The sequence below is a fragment of the Plecotus auritus genome, assembly GCF_963455305.1.
Source record: "Plecotus auritus genome assembly, chromosome: X".
NCBI classification, from domain to species: domain Eukaryota; kingdom Metazoa; phylum Chordata; class Mammalia; order Chiroptera; family Vespertilionidae; genus Plecotus; species Plecotus auritus.
In genome coordinates, this window is record NC_137784.1 from 72903122 (window position 1) to 72928298 (window position 25177).

A 25177-nucleotide genomic window follows, 5' to 3' on the forward strand; every position below is an offset into this window, starting at 1 on the left:
ATTTAAAAATTAAGAAATAGTGATAATATATACAAGCCAAGACAGGAGAGAGTTACATGGGAAGAATAATTGTCAACAACATCATATGCTACAGAAAGGTCAAAGAAAATAAGAACTGAAAGAAAAATTCTAATTCTTAAGGCAGGAATGTGATAATGATTCAGAATAGGCAGATTCATAATACGCTCAATGTGGTACATATCCTGTATTTTCAATAGAATTTCACTCTATGTATTACTAGAGAAAAGAATGTATTTATACAGTATAACATTTTATACGTATAGAAACTGTGTGTTTTTTTTACATGATCTAGTTTTTCTATTCTATAAGAAAGCATTCACTATTGGAGTGAATCCTTTTTTAACTACCAAAACATAGTTAAATAAAGCTGACAGAGACTCTTTTCAAAGCAATGCATACAAAATCCTGCCTTGGTCTTGAAATTCTGAGATTTATGGTTATTGTACTTTGTGACCAGTGCTCAGCACAGGATAAAATTGAGCCTCTCGGAATAAGACTACATTGTGGTTGGTCAGAACAGTCTTCTAAGGAAGTATCTTTCCCTTCAAGTCATTGTCTGTTTTTATGTGGTCAACATTGGTGCTCTCAGGGCTGCAAAACATCATTTTACTTACTTCACAATCTAACCATACACATTTCCCTTTTCCCTCCGTTCCCCTAAAAACACAAAGCTATCTCCAGAACCAATTTCAAAGATTCACTATTTAGACTCATAGTAAAAGGAAGTATTGAAAAGATAGGGTAGAGTTTTTAAACTATTGTCCCATATCAATATGTATATATGGGAACAAATGACATATTTATGTCTGTAAATCCTCAGAAAAATTTGTTCATTAAAAGAGAACCAATAGATATATATTAAATGGCTAGTTTGTAGTGAGAAGGCTAATAAAGAAATAGAAGAGATGTATTCTCTCATCTCTTAGAAAGGCAATACATAAAATGATAATGAAACTGGCTAAAATTAAAAGCTGAGTTGTGTGATGCAAGCTAGGTTTGTGCTTTTGGAGTCCAGAGGAGGGAAAGATCAATGAAAGCCAGAGAGGGCTGGGAGCAGGATTTGAATTGGGCTTTGAAGAATGAGTAGACTTTAATAGAGGGGAGGGAGAAAGCAGAAGTGGGCAAACAAGCAAAAATCTGGAATATGCATAGGTGTGTTCATAAAATTCGTGCATGGGTGGGGTCCCTAGGCCTGGCAGGAGATCAGGGCCAATCAGATTCCCTGCCTCACCCCCCCCCCTTCCTGCGTCACCTGCACGCCACCACATCCCAGTTCCCTGCCTCGCCGCCTCCCCCTTCCCTCACTGCCTGCACTCTGCCACTACACTGTTCCCTGCCTCCATGATTCCCCATCTTCCCGCCTCCTCTCCTCCCCCCTTCCTCCTTTCCTATCCACCGGCGTCCTCTGCCACCTACCCCTGATTGGGCAATTGGGACCTGCTGGCTGTGGGGAGGGACCAGGAGGTTAGCCGGTTGGCCCCATCAGCGATCAGGGCCTGTGGGCTGGAGGCAGCTCCTGCATTGTTCTTCTGCCCCCTGGTGGTCAGTGCACATAGCAACCAGTCATTCTGGTCATTCTGTCGTAAAGGTCTCTTAGGTTTTTATATATATAGATTCCTTACCTTGCAGTGAATTTTAATCTATATGACCTCCAAAGTTATTTTGGAAGTTAACTTATTACAATTTTTATTGTTTTCTTTTTTTCACCACTTCAAATTATAGTTGAGCCAAGTTAGTCTCATTTTTTTAAGTATAGTTGATATGCAATATTATATTAGTTTCAGGTGTCTAACATAATGATTTGACATTTATATACCTTATGATGTGATTACTGTAAGCCTAGTAACCATTTGTTACAATGCAAAGTTATCACGGTATTATTGACTATATTCCCTGTGTTGTACATTACACCCCCATGAGGTGTTTGTACCGCTTATTCCCCTCCACCTTTTTCAACCATCCTCCCACCCCTCCCCTCTAGCAACCATCAGTTTGTTCTCTGTGTCTATGAGTCTGTTTTTGTTTTGTTCGTTTGTTTGGTTCTTTTAAGTTCCACATATAAGTGAAATCATACAATATTTGTTTTTCTGTCTGACTTATTTCATTTAGCATAATACATTCCAGATCCATTTATGTTGTCACAAATGGCAAGATTTCATTCTTTTTATGGCTGAGTAATATTCCATTGTGTGTGTGTGGGTGGGGGACTCATTCACATCTTCTTTATTCATTCATCTGTTGATGAACACCTACATTGCTTCCATATCTTGCTATCTACCCAATAAAAGACTAACATGCTAATTGACCATACCTTCGTGACGCCCACCAGCCAATCAAGGAGTGAGTATGCAAATTAACCCAACAAAGATGGCGGGTTAATTTGCATACGCAGGTGCCGAGCAGCCCGGGGCAGAGCGGGACGCAGGCGTTCCGCACCACCCCAGCCACTCTGGGCCTCTGGGCAGCATGGGAAGGCGGAAAGGCAGCTCCGGCCAGAGTGAAGGCGGTGCCGGAAGCCAGCGGGAGGAAGGTCCATTCTTGCATGAGTCTTCGTGAATTGGGCCTCTAGTTTTAAATAATGCTGTAATGAATATAGGGGTGCATATATCTTTTTGAATTAGTATTTTTGTTTTCTTGAGATAAATACCCATAAATGCAATCGCTTGATCGTATGGTATTTCTATTTTTTATTTTTTGAGGAAGCAGGAACCCTCATGCACTGTTGGGATTGCAAATTGGTTCAACCACTATGGAAGTTAGTCTTGTTTTAAATCCATTGCATCCTTTTGAGCTGGGGAGTAAGGTTTCCTTGGGAAGACTGCTCAGAAGGCAAGTTGGAGGATGCCTTGAATAGAGGAAACTCTAGGTACAGTGGTTAGTCTAATGCCTTGTTTCTCAAATGTTAGTAGTAGTAGAGGGATCTATAGATTCATTTTAATAGGAATCTCATTCCTTGGGGTCTCTGGTAATTGATTTAAACTATTATTGATATACTGTTACTTAATTATTAAAAAATATAAAAATAGGCATAAACTCCTTATGCTTTAACAATTTAGTGAAACAATAAAACAGATAAATATCATTAACGTGTCTACCAATACTAGATTTAATAGTAGAAAGATTTAGCTTTGGGTCCAGTTACATATTTTGACCTTACTGACACAGTACAGATAATCTCTGTTGTATAAGTAAATTGGACAAAATGGTATTAATAACTTCAGGGCTTTGCCATCTAACTCAGTATCATCAGACTCCACATTGAGCAATGCTCACATTTCAGTTTTAATAGGGTATTTCCTTGATAATTTTGTACAGTTGTTTTTTTTACATAAAGATAAGGCTATAATTGAAATCTTCATAATATGTATATCTAATGTATTTATTGCTGGAATCAGGGACAGAAAATAATCATTCAGTGCATATTTATTCTCCTATTTATAGCAAGTTGGTCCATAAAGACTCTATTCTCATTGTACTTCTGCTCACACTGTGAAGATGGTACTGACTTCTTTGTCACAGGTTCTTATATGTCCAGCCTACCCGTGCTATGGTATGAAATAGTATCACACTCTGGAATGACTCAACTCTCTGAAAAATGTTTTTTTTTATATTATTGTGAAACTTTATAATATAAATGCTACCCTCATTTAAGTGAGAATCTTGATGTTACTTGGCTTTTTTTCTTTTTTGAAAAATTGAGTTTATTGGGGTGACATTGTTTAATAACATTATATAAGTTTCAAGTGTACAATTCTATATTGCATCATCTGTATATTGCATTGTGTGTCCACCACCCAAAGTCAAGTCTCCTCTATCACCATATATTTTACTTGACTGCTTGGCTCTCATATAATAGTATATATGAGCAATATACTAGTTACTTTTACTTATAAAGTGACGATTATGCTCATGTCAACATTTTTTATATAAAAATTAAAACACAAAACTTGAAGTATACCCCATTTTAAGAAATAATGGCCTAATGAGGTTCATTGACTTTTTTTTTTTTTTAATGCAGCTGGACCCAACATTAGGAATTTAATCATGCAATTCATGTATTTGTTATCTTGGGCTCTTTTAGGACAGAAACTTACTCAGGACACTTTAAGAAACAAAATGGGTTTCACTTCCTTCTATGTATCTGTTTGTTCTTTATTTTTCTTTCAGCTGGTTTATTACCCTATGAATAGCGCCTTTCATCACAAGGCATGCCATGTGTTACTAACCAGACTATGAATTGGCTACCCTTGAGGGGGACAGATGACTATGGTAGTCCATTCAGTGGACTCTGTTGGCAAGAGGGGGTGCTTTCAGTGCTGGTTCCCTAAGTAAAAAACTGCAAGCAGGACAGTTTCAGCTACAAGTGGTGTGTTGGGCATGTCAGGCACAAGGACCTGAGATAACTGTTTTTGGTCTATGAAAATATCACCTCTTTTCGGGTCATGGGAAATGCAAGTATAAGTTAGATTCATTGCCTCCACTTACTCCTCAACCTTCGGCAATATGGCTTCTGCTCCTCTTATTTTACTGAAATTGTTCTCATTAAGGTCTCTGATGACCTTCATATTTCTAAAGCTGATAGTTTTCTGTCTTCATTTTACTGCATCTTTCTACAGAATGTGATATTATGGCTTATTCCATTTTTCAAAATATTTACTCCTCCAATTCTGTAGTGTGTGCTCTAATATTTCATTCTGTGCCTCTCTGAATGTTCGCTGTCTGGCTCCTTCATGGACTCCTCTTCCTGTCCTCATCTACTGAATGTCAGTGTTTCCCAGGATTGATCAGCAGCCCGCTGCTCTTCTCACTCTACATACTTTCCTGCATTGTGGCTTCACTTACGGACTAGACGATAAGTCTCCAAAGTCTCTCAGACTCTTTCTAGACCTCTCCCTTGAACCTCATTCTTGTAATATTTCATTGCCTACTGTATAGCTTCACCTGCATATCTTAGAGGTATCTCCAACTTGAAAAATCCCAAACTGAACTCCTCATCTTCTCTGTGAATGCAACCCCGCCTCCTCCTCTTATAGCCTCTATCGATGATGGAACCTCCATTCTCCCAAATGTATAAGCTAGAAATTTTCAGAGTTATCTTTAACTTTTTCTCTATCCCCCATGCCCAGTTATCTTGTCCCCTTTAAGCCCCTCCACTCTATGATCACCAAATAGAACTATCTTAACAATTTCACTCCCTATTGAATATCTAAAGCCTGAGAGCTTGAAAATGAAACTATCCATGATCTGAGCCCACGGTCCCCTGCTTTTAAACAACACTGTTTTGCTTGTAGCCACACACACATTTTTTTTTTCTCATCTCTTTGTCTCCCTATCCTCACGGTGTCTCTTTTACCTAGCATATACTTTTCTCCAGGCTAATTCATTCGCATCCTTTAAGAACCAACCAGAGATGCTTCCCCTAAGGCTCGGCTAAGTGTTCCTTTTCTGCGCTCTTGAAAACTATACTTTTAATCATATCACTCACTGTAACTATATGCTAATTCTCTTTCCATGCTGCCCTCATTGAAGTGAGGCTCTTGAGAAGTGGGACTCACTGAGAACTGTGTAGTAAACTATAGAAGAAGCGCTAACACATCTGATCAGACTATATACCTGACACAGAAACAGACCCCACATGTGACTGCAAGAAAGGCTCCCTTGTTCCAGTGAATAGGTCTGCTAAGGAAACCCAACTCAAGGTCAGCGGGATGCCTGGTAAATCTGCTGTCCTATGGAAAAAAAGAAGTGGCCAGTTTTACCAGATGCATCATTCAAGCCAGGCTAGAATCTCTAGAAATATCTCTTCCTACACTAAGGAACAACTCTGTCCAGACAGCTGGAATCCTAAAGCAAAGAAGTAATAGCTGCCTAGCAACATTTCTCTGCCCACTGGATGACAATGAGAAAAATAAATAAATTTCTCTAGAAGATATTCATTGCTTGCCAAGGGCATAAAAACACCCCAGCCCATGATGTCTTGTGAAATAAATCAAAAGCCAAAACCTGATAAATTCTGATTTCCTAACTGTATCTACTAAGTCTTTGTTTTTATAGGCTAATCGGAAAAAGACTTCTATAAACATCTGTTTGCATCTTATCCCATTGTCCCCAAAGTGGCTAAAACATGCACAGTGTTGCACCTGTACAAATGGTGGTAAGAACACGTATAATGCTTCCTGCCAAGACTCCCTCTCCAGCCCTAACCAGTTTGGCTCACTGGATAGAGCATCGGCCTGCGGACTGAAAGGTCCCAGGTTCAATTTCGGTCAAGGGCATGTACCTTGGTTGTGGGTACATCCCCAGTAGGAGGTGTGCAGGAGGCAGCTGATTGATGTTTCTCTCTCATTAATGTTTCTAACTCTCTACCCCTCTCCCTTTCTCTCTGTAAAAAATCAATAAAATATACTTTAAAAAGAAAAAAAAAAAGACTTCCTCTCCACGGCCACACCGCCTGCGTTAACCAGGAACAACACCCCATAAGCATGTCTTTTGAAAATGGGTCAATATTGTTTAACCATCAAAGGACACACTTTCATTTGTTGGTAACATGTTACTGCAAAGCAATTTTTCTGTTTCATTAGATTTTACCATTGAAGTAAAGATCTCTAGATGATGTCATGACACATACCTCCTTATCTTTATGAATTTTTACCTATCTTTTTGGAGAGAGACAATATCTAGGTTCACTTCCTAAGACCAGAACTGTTATGACTTTGTTTCAGTTTCATTTGTTGATTTTGTTTTCTAGATTCCACATATAAGTGAAATCATGTGGTATTTGTCTTTCTCTTTCTGACTTATTTCACTTAGCATAATACCCTCTAGGTTCATTCATCCATGCTGTCACAATTGGCAAGATTTTGTTCTTTTTTATAGCTGAATAATGTTCCATTGTATATATATACCACTTCTTTATCCATTCATCTATCATTGGACACTTAGGTTGCCTCCATATCTTGGCTATTGCAAATAAGGCTGCAATGGACATTGGGGTGTATATGTTTTCAAGTTAGTGTTTTTGGATTTCTATGGATATATACCTAGAAGTGGGATTGCTGGATCATAGAGCAGTTTTATTTTTGATATTTTGAGGAACCACCATACTATTTTCTATAGTGGCACCAACAGTGCACTAGGAATCCCTCTCTTTCTTCCATAAACTCATAACACTTATTGTTTGTTGATTTTTTGATGATAGCCATTCTGACAGGTATGAGATGATATCTCACTGTGGTTTTAGTGACATTGAGCATATTTTCATGTCTATTGGCCATATGTATGTTCTCTTTGGAGAAATGTCTTTTCAGGTCATCTGCCCATTTTTTAATCAGATTTTTTGTACATTATATGATTCCTTATATATTTTGGATATTAACCCCTTATTGAATATATCATTGTTGAATATATTCTAACATCCTATAGGTTTCTTTTTGTTTTGTTGATGATTTCCTTTGCTGTGCAAATACTTTTTTGTTTGATGTAGTCTCATTTATTTTTCTTGTTTCCCTTGCCTGAGATATGGCTGAAAAAATATTGCTAAGAGAAATGTCACAAATTTTACTGCTTATATTTTCTTCTAGGAGTTTTATGTTTTCGAGTCTTGTATTTAAGACTTTAATCCATTTTACGTTTATTCCTGTATATGGTGTAAGAGGGTGATCCAGTTTCATTTTTTTGCATGTGTCTCTCCAGTTTTCCCAACACCATTTATTGAATACACTGTCTTTACTCAGTATATATTTTTACCTCGTTTGTCAAATATTAATTGACTGTAAAGGCATGGGTTTATTTCTGGGCTCTCTACTATTTCCCATTGATCCATGTGTCTGGGTTTATACCACTACCATGCTGTATTGATTACTATAGCCTTCTAGTATAGTTTGATTCCAAGAAGCATGATACCTCCAACTGTTCTTCTTTCTCAAGATTGCTTTGCCTATTTGGGGTATTTTAGGATTATTTGTTGTAGTTCTGGAAAAAGTGCCATTGATGTTTTACTAGAGTTTGCAATGAATCTGTACATTGCTTTGTGTAGTATGGACATTTTAATGATGTTAATTCTTCAGATCCATGAGCATGATATATCCTTCCATTTATTTATGTCTTCTTCAGTTTCTTCAATGTCTTATAGTTTTTTGAGTACAAGTCTTTTACCTCCTTGGTTAAATTAACTCCTAGGTATGTTATTCCTTTTGATGCCAGTATAAATGGAATTTTTTCTTAATTTCTCTCTGATAGTTCGTTATTGCTATATAAAAGTACAACTGATTTCTGAATATTAATTTTGTATCCTGCTACTTTGTTGAATGTATTTATTTGTTCTAACATTATTGTTAGAATATTTAGAGTTCTATCTAGATTGTATCATTTAATCTACAAATAACGACAGTTTTACTTATTTCTTTCCAATTCAGATGCCTTTTATTTCTTTTTGCTTGTCTCATTGCTATGGCTAGGACTTCCACTACTATGCTGAATAAAAGCTGTGAAAGTGGACATCTTTGTCTTGTTCCTGATCTTAAAGAAAAAGCTTTCAGCATTTTATCTGTTTAATATGCTGTTAGCTGTGTGTTTGTCATATACGGCCTTTATTATGTTGAGGTATAGTCCCTTTACATCCACTTTGCTGAAAGATTTTATCATATGTGGATGTATGCTTTTGCTGCATCTATTGACATGATCACATGACTTTTAGTCTTCATTTTATTTATGTGGTATATTGTATGAATTGATTTTAGGCTATTGAACCAAACTTGCATCTCAGGAATATATCCCACTTGTTTATAGTATAATATCTTTTTAATATATTGCTGAATTCAGTTTACTAATATTTTGTTGAGGATTTTTGCATCTATGTTCATCAGAGATATTTGGCCTATAATTTTATTTTATTTTATTTTATTATCTTTTTTTTTTGTAGTGTCTTTGTCTGGTTTTGGTATTAGCATAATGCTGGCATCGTAAAATGAGTTTGGGAGCTTTCCCTCCTCTTCAGATTTTTTGAATAGTTTGAGAAGTGTAGGTATTAATTATTCTCGGAATGTTTAGTAAAATTCACCTTTGTTTTTCTAGCCATCTGGTCCAGGACTGTTGTTTGTTGGGTGTTTTTTTGATTACTGATTCAATTTCATTAGTAGTTATCAGTCTGTTCAGATTTTTTTTTCTTCCTGAGTCAGTCTTGGAAAATTGTATGTTTGTAGTAATTTATCCATTTCTTTCAGGATGTTCAATTTGTTGCCATATAATTGTTCTTTGTATTTTCTTATAATCTTTTGAATTTCTGCATTGAATCCTAGTGCACGTAGATCCCAACTTTTACTAATATAATTCCATGATAGACATATAGGCTATTTACAGTTTTCACTAGTATAAACAATGCTGCAAAGAAGATCAATGTACAGCTATCCTTATTGATACATTTGTCTAATAATGTGAGGATTGACTTTGTTCCAATAGACTTAAAAACCAGGAAAGGTTTTTTGAGACATATGATAGATAAGTTGCTAGTTAGTAGCCATTATTTTTACTCATGTATAGGCTTGGCCTGCACTCAGGTTGTGCATAGATTGCCTTGGAAACTAAAATTACAAAGGAGCTTCTGTCGGTTATGACCATGACATTGAGAAGCCATGTTTTAACTCTGTCCTAATTACTCATATTTAAAACAACTGTCGACTGGCTTCTACCTTAAGGGACAGTTTATAGTTTAAAACAATGGCACTGGCAGCTGCTAAACTGTCTGTGATATTAACTATACAGGCTGCCTTTGTCCATGCAACTGGTTAAGTAATTAAATACAGGGTAGCATGGGGAACACTACTAATGGGAAGCACCTGTTTATAGGCTCACACATTGTAACTTGTAGATTAATATCTTCTCTCCTCAAATCACAGCCAGCAGTACATTTCTGTGACCTGGTCCTTTGGGGAATAGAGGCATCATGCAGGGGAAAGCCTACCATTTCTGCATTACTACAGAAACAGTGAGCTTATATAAGCCAGAGTACCTGGGGGTACTGAAGCTGTAGAATTGGCTGACGACTCTAAAACTTCCATGATCAGTGAGAACTAGGTAGCCGAGACCCAAGAGAGAGGTTGCACATGCTAAAAACAAAAGGAGGAGATCTGTAGTCTTAGAGTGATTCAGAAACAAAAGCAGATGGCAGGTGAGTATATTCTAGGTCAGCATATCAGCAACAAAGCTCAAGCAGATCACAAACAGCTGCCGCAAAAAATGACAGGATTGTTCATCATATGATCAAAGTTAGAGAAATGGCCGATGCCTAATATTCTTAGTCATAGGGATCTATGTCACTTATAGAGCAGAAAGGCAGAGAGATGACAGGTGGTAGAAATGAATTGACCCTGTATCCACATTGTCATTTAACAGCTGGTTTATCTGCACCAACCCAACCCAAATGGTTACTCAAGCTCTCATCTTGCCAAGTACTCTTGGCACAGGTCACTGCAATCTCTGTGTGCCTTGATCAGCTCTTCTCCTGCCACTCTTGATAGTGTTGTCCATGCTTCAAGGACAGAACCTAACCAGGTGATTCCAGAGGCCCCATTTCTGCTAGGTGGTTTTATTTGTTTTGTTTTCTTTTTTTTAATTCACTGCTGTCTTCTCTGTAAACCCAGACTTTAAAAAAATATGTCATTAAAATTAAAATCACATGTTTTTGGAAATAACTATCACTATGAATCTGGCCAATCCAGTGCATTTCCTTTCATTATTTTCTTCCTTTTCCTAGGGGCAAAAAAAAAAAAAAAAAAAAAAAAAAAGGTTAAATATGTATAGACTAGGGGCCCAGTGCACAAATTTGTGCACCTTAAAAGGAACTGTGGGCCACGAGGCTGTAGTAGTCACAGGGGCGGGTCTTGGCCCATCCTCCACGCCGCCGCCTGGCCCCTCCCACCACAGTCCCTGGACCCCTGTTGGCTGACAGCCCCTCTCCCGCAGCTGCTGTTCCCACACGCTGACAGCACCAGTCCCACTCGCTGAGAGATTAGGGCCAGTGCCAACAGCAAGTGCAAGTGGCAGCTGCTGTCCTGATCACCCCTCAGGAGCAGGGGAAAGTGGAGAAGCCCTCAGGGGCAATCAGGGCTGGTAGCCACCACTCGCACCCGCTGATGGCGCCGAGTGATTGCGACTGGTGCCGGACACTGGCAGTGGGTGCGAGCAGCGGCTCTGGCACCGGCTGCGGGTGCAAGTGGGGCCGGCACCAGCAGCAGATGCAAGCGCCATGTGGGACCGCAGCGTGCAAGAGCAAAGAATTTTCAGTAACCACCAGAGGCTTGCCCCAATGACAGCAACCGGCACCCCACCGTGGGCTGGCACTGCCGCTCACCTGCTCCACCATCCCGCCACAGCCAACACCTACCATGTTCTGCTTATGCCCCCTGGTGGTCAGCGTACATCATAGCAACCGGTTGTTCGGTTGTTCCACTGTTCAGTCTATTTGCATATTAGCCTTTTATTAGATAGGATATTCTGATTCTCCCTTTATACATCCATTGCTTTTCATGCCCCAAAATAGGAAAAATTTTGGAATTAAATAGTCAGCAACATGAGGAACTTACTTTTTGGACCAAAAATTAACAGCTATATTCCTGTCTTTTCTTGTTGAAATTCCACCTATTTTTAAGGCCTAACTGGGATGATATTATTCCCCCAACTCTTGCACTCAAAGGGTATGATTTTCCTCTACTCTGAACCTCCATCATACTGAGACTGTAATAGATGCTATGAGATACAGAGTGTCTGTTACAGTTATATGTAAATTTATCGTGTCCTCCCTAATGACTTAAGAGGGTGTCTGCTATGGGACTCTGCAGATACTTGGTGTAGTAAAACATGAGTGTGGCTGAAAGGATGGAGGGAAGGAGGGAGAAAGGAAAGGAGTGTGAGTTTCCTTTCCTTAAATTAATGGCAGATTATATTCCCTGTGTAAGCAGTATAGCAGAAGGTAAATTGAAGGATCAGTTCCTGATTCATTGCTAATGATTGGATGATGAATTCACAGACAGTTTTTGAGAAACTGCTGCATGTAATTCACTGTGATAGACATCTGAGTGGCTCTGTTCTAGTTTGTATGGTTCTCTATTGGAATAGAAGTTCCACATATATAATTTCCTTGGGAGCCTTTCCAACTATTTTCTAACATTATTCATCCTTTTATTTGTTGCCTTTTCCATATTTTCCAGATGTGCAGGCATTGTCATCAGACTTTCAACCTCATAGAGAGAAAATTTGTCTTAAGGCTCAATTGCATTTTCTAGTATAGAAGCAAACATAATGCATGGCTAAGATACAAAACCAAGGACATTTTTTTAAAAAATCTATTCACTAGCTTTGACATTGTGTCCAAAGATAATCAATAGCAAGGTCTGTGGCAGTTGAAATACTGAACAAAATACTGATTTTAGTTTTTTTCTGAGCCATTCTTTTCTAAAATCCTTTGAAATACTCAAGTTACCAACTATGTAAATGTTAGTCATTTAAAACCCCAAGAGATTGGTTGTATATGTTATGAAAATATCATGTTTATGATAGATAAAAGTAAGTATTGCATATTTTCTATATTTGTAGCTTAATATGGATTAAGTTTTTAGTGCCTTGAAGTAATATTATTATTGTACTATGTGGTTGTACTTTTATCATGTATTTCAATCTTCCTAAAGTTGCTGTAATTGAGTTTGTTTGATAATGTACCCTTATATTACTACAAGACTTGATAGTTTGCAAAATATGAGGATCATAATAGAGATAGAGAGTAGAGTTACTACCTGGCAAGGAGGATAAGAAGGAAGTGAAATATAGAAAAGTGATTCCATCTCACTACTGCAGTTTTGTAAAATATAATTTGTTTTTCCCCTAGCACAGCAGAGTTTCATGCTGATAACAAGCTACAGAATTAATAAATCCATCACAACTATTGAGACTTTCCCTTTAATAACATAACGAATGCTGAGCATTAAGAAGTGAAAAGGAAAGGCATTCTTTGTACAGACGTTATCTCTAGCAGATCTACATCCCTAAGCATAGGGAAAATACCAACATCAGACCCTGAGCAATACCAATGCAAAACTAATTTGTGCATCTCAATTAGAATATTGTATTTTCTACACAAAAGCACACCGTTTTCTGGAACATATCTGCTTATTTTCCAATTGGAAAGACATTTAGGGGTCTATTTTGTTATCATTACACGTGCTTAACTCCAATTACAGTTAATGGGAGTTGTGTGTCTATAGTCACAGTAGCCTCTGAACTACTTTAACATTATTGCTTTCTATTACCATCCTCTTAAAATACTTTCATCTCTTCTGCCTACCTGAACTACCATGGTAATCTTGGTTTCTATTTTCTTTGCATGGATTTATTTGCATATAATGAAGGATATAGATTACACAACATGGCCTATTTCTATCATGTCACTGAGATTAGAAAAGCGCTAGAACTATTTGTTAGGTGAAGGCAATAGACTGGCTTCTAGACATGCATTTTTGCACAGCACCCTTGTATGCAATTCTGTTTGAATCAAATAATGTTTGATATAGTTTAATACTCATGGTTTCTAGTGAAAGCCGATTTTGTAAAACATATAAAACATATGAGAAAATTAGATTTACAAACTAGAAACACTAGACTTTATCAACAGCCAACAAAACTATACATTTCATTCCAATTACTCATATTTTTGACAAGGCACAAATAATGAGAATAAGAGTATTATAAAACCTGTAGGTAGAATCACTGATGCTCTTTTTCTTAGTTCTGGCCTCTGCTGTATTTCCAGAAGAAAAGTGGTCAGCTGGTATTAAAAAAAAAAAAGTGATCAAAAGACAGGAAAAGGGGCTTTTGTAAATCTTTAAGAAAATGAGGAGTCTGAGGAGAACTCTTAAAAACATCATTAGGGACGTAGTCACTTAACTCACTGACATTCAACAAATCGACATCTGCCTAGCCTTACTAGGATAGCCTAGTTAGCAGGGTTTGTTTTTCAGGCTGTGTGGGGTTTTTTTCAAGATGTTTTGTGATGATAGTGTGATGTAGACATCCAAAATGTGCCCTAAAATACGTTTGAAATGAAATTATAAATTATGGAGGATTATTTTCTCCAGATATTAAAATCTATTATGAGATTGAAATAACACAGTCAGAAGGTAGTGGCACCAAAATAGTAGTCAGAAAACTACTTAGTTCAATGGAATAGAAATGTGCCCTACCATAGATTACTTCTGATAAAAGAGGTATCATGAATCTGTGTAGAAATTCATGATTATTCAACAAATAGTGCTGGGACAACCCATTTCTTCTTTGCAAGCAAGCAAGCAATGTGGAAACTTATCAAAATAAATTCTAAATCACTTAAATAATTAAATGTAAAAAAAAACAAAGCTTAAAGAAGAAGAGATATAGTTGAATGTGTATCAAATGTCTCTGGCTAGAGCTAGACACTTATTTGCATACTTAACAATGCCACTTCCACACATGGTATATATAAAGATATGACTCTAAGGATGTACATTGTAAGGCTTTTTGTAATAGAAAAAATTTGGAGCAACTGAAATGTCCAGCAGAAGAAAGATGATTAACCAAATTGTGGTATTATTTATATTATACTAGAGGCCCAGTGCCCAAAATTCATGCACGGGTAGGGTCCCTAGCGGCTGCCAGCTGCCACCTGCTGACCGGGCCTTCCTTCATTCCATGCCGCCCCCTGGTGGTCAGCGTATGTCATAGTGAGCAATCGAACTACCGGTCGGTCAAACTCCCAAGGGGACACTTTGCATATTTGGCTTTTATATATATAGATAAAATAAAGTGGCCATTAAAAATCATGTTTTCAGTATCATGTTTCAGAAGTTTAATGGCATGGAAAGTTTCTACAATAAAATGTTAAATAAAAAATTAGGACACCAAATTGTTTATGAAGTTTGAGCTCAACATATTTTTTTTCTTTTAAAGGTCACTATTCTGGTAAGAGTGAAGAGAATGAGCCTGGTCAACTAATAGAGCAATTGGCTGTCCTCCACCAAGAAATTAGGCCTAAACCTAATTCAGCTGCCACCTTCTAGTCATTTCTAGTGGGTGAGATACTTTATCAATTCAGGATCCCAAAAATCACAAAACACACACACACACACACACACACACACACACACACCAATATAAATCAGTTTTGGAATCATGGGACACAAAGGAAAAAAACATAAGTTCATATGAGAATATTTCAGTATAACAAGTCTAAAATTATTTTTCTTTATCAGTGTTTGGAATGCAAACAGCTATTCAATAAACATTTCCTTAAGCAACCTAAAATGTTCTTGGTTTTCCTTGCCTAAACTCCATAAACCCAATCCTCTGTTTGCTTAGTTTGCTGGAAACAATGCCTACCCATTGATGGTCAATGGGCCACACCTTCACTTTTGAAGAGCTTTGGAGAAAACAAAGCCCACAGTACATTACGGCGGGCATATTTACTGTTTTCTATCCAACTAATTTGCATTCACGTGGGATATTTTGTAACACACTGTGCAGTATATACCAGGCACACTTGTTTTATGTTACCCAGCTGGGAGTGTATAGTGCAGCTGTGGGCAAACTACGGCCCGCAGGCTGGATCCGGCCCGTTCGGCTGTTCTATCCGGCCCACGGAGCCGAAAGAGTGGAGGGTTCTCTTGCTCTCCCCTCCGCTCCTTTACTTTGAATTTATATTCACACAAACACTCCATCCATGCTTTTGTTCCGGCCCTCCGGTCCAGTTTAAGAACCCATGGTGGCCCTCGAGTCAAAAAGTTTGCCCACCCCTGGTATAGTGCATTATGTTAGGTGTGCATTGATATACGTCTACATGCCTATGAAGCACCAGGGAAACAATTCTTCCATATACAACAGATGGGCACCTAACCTGTGGGAAAATGAATAATGGACATGGCCTTTTTCATCACAGTTTTTCAGTTTCAACCTAACTTGCTCATGCAATATACAAGATGCAGCCTTGTATCTCTGACATCACTTTGTTAGAGGATTAATTGCCCATTCCCAGTTTATATAGCACTGGCTTGAGTCCTTTGATCTCTTTCACACCACATTTTGTTTCAGCCTTATCTGTGACATGCTTATTCCGCTTATTCCTTAGTTATGGCACTTAACAAAGTTTTCAGTAAGAAGGAAATTAGTGGCGTAGATTTAGCTATGGATCTGAAACATGGTGACATTCAGGTATTTCATGAATGATGTGCTTTGTATATAGTAGCTGAATAAATGATTGAGTGGATGAATTTTAGAGCAATACAATAATGGGTTTAATTCATTCACTGCAGAACTCAGTTGGGGAAATTTTGAGATGGATGCCAAATCAATTTATGCTCATAAAAAGCCTAAAGCTTCTCACTCTTAATATAGTAGGGAAAGCCTTGACATTGGTTTGAGCTGGTTAACCTGATATTCAGAATATGCAGAAGCATGTTAAAGCTGGGCCATGTATTTATAGTCTCTTTTGGTGACCAATTGGAATATTGTTTTTATTTTAGCCACCTTTCCTCTATAAAATGCACATTTTCATATAACTACATTCCTCTCTTCAACGTCATGCTATCACCAGGTCACCCTCTGTAACAGCACAATTCTTTCACCTTCACCTGGGGCATATTTTATAAAGACAAGCCTATATAATAAAAGAGTACTATGCAAATTAACCATCACTCTGCTACACCCACAAGACACGCCCACCAGCCAATCAGGAGCGAATATGCAAATAAACCCAACCAAGATGGCTATGGCCACAGAGAGCAGGAGGGAGGCTTGGGTTTCCCCGGCAATGGAGGAAGCCAAGCTTTCCGCCTGCCCTTGCTGGCCTAGGCCTCCGCCCAAGGCTACAAAGTTTCAATGATAGAAGATACATAAAAGCAAAAAGAAATGGCGGCAGCCACGGAGCTGGAAAGAGCAGGAGGCTAGGGTTGCCCCGGTGATGGAGGAAGCCAAGCTTTCCACACACCCTGGCCGGCCCAGGCCTCCACTTAAGGCTACAAAGTTTCAATTATAGAAGATACATAAATCCCCCCAAAAATGGCTGCCACCACAGAGCAAGCAGAAGGCTTGGCTCTGCTCCAGGCTACAAAGTTTCAATTGTAGAAGATAAATAAACCCCAGATACCAGGGCCTCCTCTTGGGTCGCCAGGGGGTGTGGCCAGCCTGCAAACCACCACAGGCCCCTCGCCCACGCTGCCCCACACCCCAAGGGAACCCCCACCCTGATCCGGGCCACCCTTCAGGGCAAACCAGCTGGCCCCCACCTGTGCACCAGGCCTCTATCCTATCTAATAAAAGAGTAATATGCAAATTGACCATCACTCCAACACACAAGATGGCTGTCCCCATGTGGTCAAAGATCCTGCCCCCATGTGGACACAAGATGGCCACCACAAGATGGCCAGCAGGGGAGGGCAGTTGGGAGGGACCAGGCCTGCAAGGGAGGGAAGTTGGGGGCGACCAGGCCTGCAGGGAAAGGCAGTTGGGAGGGACCCAGGCCTGCAGGGGAGAGCAGTTGGGGGTGACCAGGCCTGCAGGGGAGGGCAGTTAGGGGTGACCAGGCCTGCAGGGGAGGGCAGTTAGGGGCAAACAGGCTGTCAGGGGAGCAGTTAGGCATCAATCAGGCTGGCAGGGGAGTGGTTAGGGCAGGGATGGGCAAACTTTTTGACTCGAGGGCCACAATGGGTTCTTAAACTGGACCGGAGGGCCAGAACAAAAGCATGGATGGAGTGTTTGTGTGAACTAATATAAATTCAAAGTAAAGGAGTGGAGGGGAGAGCAAGAGAACCCTCCGCTCTTTCGGCTCCGCGGGCCAGATAGAACAGCTGAACGGGCCGGATCCGGCCCGCGGGCCGTAGTTTGCCCACGGCTGGGTTAGGGGGTGATCAGGCTGGCAGGCAGAAGCAGTTAGGGGCAATCAGGAAGGCAGGCAGGCGAGCAGTTGGGATCCAGCAGTCCTGGATTGTGAGAGGGATGTCCGACTGCCCATTTAGGCCTGATCCCAGGGATCAGGCTTAAACAGGCAGTCGGACATCCCTCGAGGGGTCCCAGATTGGAGAGGGTGCAGGCTGGGCTGAGGGACATCCCCCTCCCCCGTGCACGAATTTCGTGCACCAGGCCTCTAGTATTTTATAAAGACAAGCCTTTGATGACCAAAGAAAACCTGCCAGGGTATGCATACCTAACTGTGGTGGATTTGGAACGTAAATCTTGGGACTAACGTCTCAGGCTTTACTGCTGCATTAATCCTCATGTTTACAAACAATAGAATGTCTTAATGAATTCCTGGACCCTGAGGATATCCTAGAATCTCCAGGCTCTCTTATTCACTGTAATATGTTACTTATGTATTAATAAAATGGAAGCAGAGGGAGATTATGACAAATCATGTTCCCCATCCTCTAATAAAATGTTTTTGCCTGTATCGCACTACATACTATCCCCAACAAGTATACAAACACAGACAGATGCTTACCCCCTATCTTCCTCTCCTTGTTTTCCAAAAAGACAACAGGCAAATTGGAAAGGAAAGCTACTAACAAAGCCCTCCACATCATCTCAGGTAAATACATATGTTTAAACTATTGACTTATTGGAGGAGAGGCTCTGTTTTCACCATGTAAACCACTCTAGTATCAGTAATGCTGGGAGAATAAGATCGGTAGGGGCTTAATCACAAGGAACAAAAACAGCCTGTAATTATTGGAATCGAGAGTCTAGGTAAGTGAATTTGGTTCCGTCTAGGTCTCCTGGAGCTTTCTAATCATATCACATGCGCACCTGCTGCTTCCATCTATGTTTCCAAAAAGGAAATGCAATAATATCAAACATTTGCTCCTTTCTCATAAATCTGATGCCAAAGATGTGCCCTGACCTTATGAGGATCAGGCCACTGATTTTTACTCATTAGTATTTAATACTATAAATATAGAAGTTTGCCTTTCAAAAAATGTAGTAATTCACAATCTCTGCTTTAAATAAGGCATGAATCCATGTATGAAATATTGTCATCATTAGATTGCAAGCTATTAGAACGTGAAGAGAGATGAATATATATCCATGTTATATATACATATAGCATATTATCCCTTAAATTATACTGTGGCCTGATCCATACAACTCTAGAGTATAAATATATATTTTGTACCTAAATAGTTTTAACATAAATACAGAGGATTGTAAATAAATCGCAAAATCCAGATCAGTCATTGCTGTCATTGTTTCTAATGACATTTTTTCATAAACAAGGTTGTAGGTTGATATTTTAAAAATATAAGTGGTGACCTTTACACAATTGCTTCTTCTTTATAATTATCTCATGAACATAGATGACTAATTAGGTACCAAAAAATTTGAAAAAGATAAAGAGAGAAGGAGGGAGGAAAGGAGGAAATGTTGAATACTTCTCTTGTGCATGCCAAGAGCTAGATTTGGACCACGGACCAGTGTTTATCTTGCCTTCCAAAAGCTTCAGTGTCCTTTTCTCTATTCATTTTGACCTGAAAGTTTATTTTCTCACACCGAATGCTACCAATAAGTTGCAGGTTGACATGAATCCTCACATTTAATGCCGTGAGGCTGGGTTTTTGCATGTGGTACTTCTCTTGAATCCAGTGGGCAGTGAGTGATGTTATGGGGTGCCAGTGGCATTCCTAGAGTGAATGCCAATTTGGCTTTAGTATGTAAGATTGCCAAGGAGCAAGCCGCTTTTTAAGCTGGGACAGTCCTCTGTGATTGGTACCATCATTCTCATATCTGATGGCATTAAATGCTTAGCAATGGAATGGTAACTGTTATATTACAATCTCACTTTTAAATGTTTCCTAAGAAGTCTCAAACCAATCTGTATGCAAAGCAGTGACATCTCAGTAATAAGCTCTTTATCTAGGAATGTTATCTTCACATTTTTAGCTGAATTGTGATCCATATCACAAACTAAATATTGGATTTTTTAAATAGTACCTTTAAAAGGATGCCCAAATAATCCATCACTCAGATATATCCCTGAAAAGAGAAAATGCCCCTTTCTTTCTCACCTCTCAGTGATATTATTGCATATAAGGCACTTTAAGCTTATAGCTGTTCGGTTCGATGCACTCATACCAGGGTGTTAATGAGGCCAAGGTCATGGAGGCCAGTTAGCTTTCTTTGCTCTGTACTGACCACAGACTACTGGGAGTCAGTCAAGAGACACTGGCACAGATGAAACTGATACCATAGCAAAATTTCAGCACTTCTCATAGTCCATCCTTCTCCTGGGACAGACTGGATGTCTTTCTTTCATATCATCTTGGGGCGGGAGTTGGGGAGGGGGGAAGGAGGAAAGTAGCTTGGGAGGCCCCAACATTTACCTCTGAACAAAGCAGGCCTGACATTTAGGCATTAACTTTGCATTATGATCCCCCATCATACCATTGATTTGCTGTGTAACCTTCATCAGTAAAGCAGAGATAATAGGATAAAATGAAATAGGCTTACCTCCTGGGGATGTTGTGTGCATTAGCAAATTAACGAGTGTAAAGTGTTAGCGTTTATGTAAGTGCTGGTGGTTGTCATTATTTGTAGGGACCTAGTCTCATTCTAAAGAGAGAATTTAAGTATATTATTCCTGTGTCAGAAGGATTTGCACCCACATCAATTACATTTAAGCCGAGCATAAAACAGGTGATAATAACATAGTACTGATCATCTCAGTGCAGAGCCGTAAACCTTTTTTTTTCCTGTGACGGTTGAGGGGAATGGGACCTATTGATTATTCATTCTCACTATGACTATATAATGTATTGAATTTGTTTACATCATACAATCAGGCAAATATTCAGTAGCTGCAATCATTGTAAAAAATCAAAACTCTTTCCTGCTCTGCCCACGCTGCTGTCCTGTAGCAGTAGCCAGTACACAGAGTGAAAACTCGTGGGGAATTGAAGTGCTTTCCAACAAAAGGCCCTGTGCATAGAGCCTTTCAGTTTAATGTGTTGACCAAGAAATTCTGTTGTCACCGGCCACTTCCAAGGGGATTTTTGTGCTTGAGAAAATTCTTCCATTTCTTGTATCACTCTGACTTCACTTAACCAAGAAAAGTCACTTAGTGCTGATTGCAGAACTCTTCAACTCAGCCCTGCAGCTGCTTCGTGAACTCCTCAGATCTGGGCTCCATGTTACTTATTTACATATTCATTTGAAGTGATTTTTCAGGACTATTTGAAATCCTCTCTCAACCTGACATCCTGTAACAGCTGAGATCTGAAGCTCACCATGTTTTTGGTTCTTTTTCTCTTTGTCTTACAGATAACCGACGGGTTCCTTTGGAAAGGTCACGCTCTCGCCACAATGGAGGTATCTCCGCTAAGTGAGTCCTGATGCCAAAGAATAGAAAAATATTTCAGTAAATAAAATTATTCATTTTGAGAAGAACAAAACATGCACTCAAGGGATGGAGATGAATCAGTGCATTTCTGCAAAGGTCAAGCCAAGCCGGATGAAACAGCCTGCATTTGTACAGCTAATGCAAGACTCCTCCCACAATTATACTAATATGAACACAATTATTGGGATTCTAAAATGTGTGTTCCATTTTAGTGTAAAGATGTGTATTCTTTGTTATTGTGTGTGACCTGACAGTGATTGTGAAAAGTATAAGAAATTGAAGAGCTCTAAGGCTTTCAAATCATTCAATCTGTCAAAAATGTACAATGTTACTCAAATTTGCAGGTCACCTCCCCCCGCCTCCCAAAAAAAAGAAAGAAAGAGAAAAAAAGGGGTAGAAAGAAAGAATGACTCAATATCTGCTTCTGATTCTTGTTACATAGAAAAGGAAAAGGCCAATGAAAAAGTATGTGTTAGTAATGTGGAGAGGCAGTAAGAGATACCATTCTGGAATCTCAGAAAAAAAAACTGCTTCACCCCCGTCTAATTAGTTAGAATCTTATCTCAAGTGAAAGCTGATGGATTCATCTGCTTTGGCTGAAATTAAACTGATCATTAATCTAAAGTTTCAGCATGATAGTGTGGGCACTTTTCATTGCTAAAAATAAACCAAAGTTCAGAAACAAAGTGATTTAAATTTTACTTAAAGAAGTGTTTTCTAATTATGCACATATATCTACTTTATACAAATACTTTATATGGCTATTTTTGAGAAAAACTTCACATTTTAATGTTTATGTGAGGGATAAACCCAAAAATTCTATTACCTTTATTTAGATTTTTAAAGGTAAATATTGATTCCTAATCTCTGTGGTTTATTTCTTCTACTCTTCTTTCTCCCATGACCCCCTTGAAAGCAGGGAATAGAATTCTCAGAGACCTGAGAGGAAAAAGATTTCTCTCTGCAGGAGGCAGCAGAAAACTGAAAGGTCAATTGTTTTATCTGCCTTTCTACTCCCTTTTCCAATTCTGCCTCGGTGGTCTGAGAAAGAAAAACCAATTATATGTATGTATGTGTATATATGTGGATATATTTATATCTCCTGCTACAGTAATTCCACATCCCAGTGACTAAGTGAACTTCTCAGTCATCATACTTACTTACCTATATTAACAAATTTAAATGCTGCCATCATAAATAGCTCTAGGAGGAAAATAGGCTCTATGTTTTTCTTAAATCGATGAGAGAGTAACGATTATACTTAAATTGTCTATTATTTTAAAGTATGCATTGAAGTAATGTAGTATAACTTCTCTGGAGTGTAATTTTAAGACAAATCCATGCAGATGATTATTGTAAAAGATTTCTTATGTGTATATATCTTACATAGAGAATCCTACTTCTCCTCCACAGCACACTGTAGACATTCAGAAAGAACAAAGGACTGACTTGGCAAGTCACCACATGGATAAAGAAAACTAGAGACCAGTTTCCTTTCTATAGATGTGTGATGACTCAAAGTGCTGCCTTTCCATCCAGTGCATTCTTACTTGGGTGTTATACTTTAAAAAGCTCTGAAGCTGCTACAATAGAGAAATCAACAAGCATTACAGTATCTGAGATGTTACAGTTTTATCTCATCTTAAGACACTCACATAGGCACACACAAATTTAATGAATATACTAATTTCACATAATTTTTAAACAGCAACAAAGATATTGGTTCTACTAATTTATGTAAATACTTAACGTGTGTATTTTTGATTTTAACAAGTCATTTCTGAAATCTTCATGGTATGGCTTCTTTGAATCCTTTTTGAATAGCTTTTTAGGCCTAGGGAAATGATATTTTGAAAAATTAACCCTGACTAAAATGTAGGGGCATTTGCCATGCCATATTACCAAGCAGGTCAAGGTAGAAATACTGATGTATATCACCTTTTCCAGATGTGAACTTGCCTTATTTTATAGTTTGCGAAAAAAAAAGAACTATTATTGATAAAGTATATATTTGTATTTAGAGTAATCCCACATGCTTTTCACAAATATTATGAAGCCTTTTCAGGGTCTTTCATGAAGTTCCAATAATTGAGTTCAGAGAATTGCTTCCCAGATTTATAATGATCCTGCTCTAGCTATTTGCAGTCTGGGGTTAGATAGAAACGTATCACCAAAAAAATACTTCATGACATTTTTAGTATGGAATCAGATTATACTGGAGCCTTTTGTTGGGTTTATTACTACCACATGTGAGAAGCACCAGTTTATGAAGATTTTCTTCAGAATGTTTTTAAAAATTACAAAGCCCTTAAAATGTTTACTAGTTGTATTAGTCTCTTTTGGCTGCTATAACACATTATCACAAACTCAGTTGCTTATTAGTCCATCAGAAATTTATTCTCTTAAGATTCTGCTGACCATATGTCTAAAACCAAGGGCCATGCTGCCTCTAGAGACTCTAAAGGAAAATCTTTCCTTGCCTAGCCCTGCTTCTGGTGGCTGTCGGCATTCCTTGGGTTATGGCCACATCTCTGCTCCATTTTCCCATCACCTTCTCCTCTGTGTACCTAATCTCTCTCTGCCTCTCTTAAGGACACATTTAGGTTGGCATTTAGGACCCACTCGGTTAATCCAGGATAATTTCATCTGAAGACCCTAAACTTAATTACACTTGTAGGACCTTTTTTCCAAATAAGGTAGCTAATTCACAGATTCTGGGGATTAGGTAATGAATATATCTTTTTTGGAGGTAACCCTTAGCCCACGATAGTCTGCCCTCTGCCCCCCTCCCCAAATTTAGGTCTGTCCCATGTGCATGAAATCTTCACTCCATCTCAACCTTTTCAACACATTACAGCGTCAAGTCTAAGTCTAAAATTTCATTCAAACATCATCAGTTCAAGAGTCCTAAATCTCATCATTTAGATGATCTAAATTAGGTATAGGCAAAATTCCTCTCCATCTATGGATCAATACAATAAGAAAACAAATTACCTGCTTCCAAAATACAATGGTGGATCAGGCATCTGATAATAGTTATGGGCATTCCTATTCCAAAAGAGAGAAAATGGAAAGTAAGAAGGAGTCATCTATCCCAATGATTTTCAAAATTTAGCCAGCAAAATCCCCTTAGGTTTCAAGGCCTGACAATAATCCTCCTTGTCTCAGGGCTCTACCTGTTAGGCCTGCATCTCTGCCCTCTCTGCCCATGGCTTTCACTTCTGCTTCTGCTCCCATGTTTGGGCTCCTGTACCTGCAGTCCTAAAGGGTGATCCTTTACATTGAAGGGTAGCACATGTTTGTAGTTTTATCAGCCTGTTTGTTGCCTGTGGATTTTTAGTAGTCTGAAAACCTTCTCTCATCTTGTCCCATCTCTGTCCCTTTAAGGCCAACCTAGAAGTATTTCTGCTAGTATAACATTCTCAAAAACTCGGTGGGCCTCTCTTGTATATCACATTGATTCAATACTGAGATAAGAGAGTCCTCAGAGATCTTTGCCAGATAACCCCATCTCAATTCCTGGCTTCAGTTGAGATGGTTGAGTGGATCCATGAGTCAATACCTAATCTTTCCAGCACTAGCCAAAGGTTGTTCATCCACACCCTTAGCTTTATCTCCAGAGCATACCTCCTAAAAGTGAGTCTCCTAATTTTAGCATATTTTACAACCTGAATAGGCTCAAAATGTTCTAAATCATCAAGTGCTGGTTCCTTTCTGTTTAATAGATCTTTCCTCGATTTCTCTCTTTCCTCT

The 25177-nt window shown here is 38.8% G+C and overlaps 1 protein-coding gene across 1 annotated transcript in view; it reads left to right on the plus strand.

Annotated features, from left to right (window-relative positions):
* The window catches only part of DIAPH2 (diaphanous related formin 2), a 1007470-nt gene extending 985682 nt beyond the window's left edge, over positions 1-21788 (plus strand). Inside the window, exon 27 of the mRNA XM_080653027.1 lies at positions 21346-21788. Within this exon, the coding sequence (XP_080509153.1) occupies positions 21346-21410 (65 nt within the window). The 3' untranslated portion in view covers positions 21411-21788. The remainder of the gene's footprint in view (positions 1-21345) is intronic.
* Positions 21789-25177: the final 3389 nt, after the last annotated feature.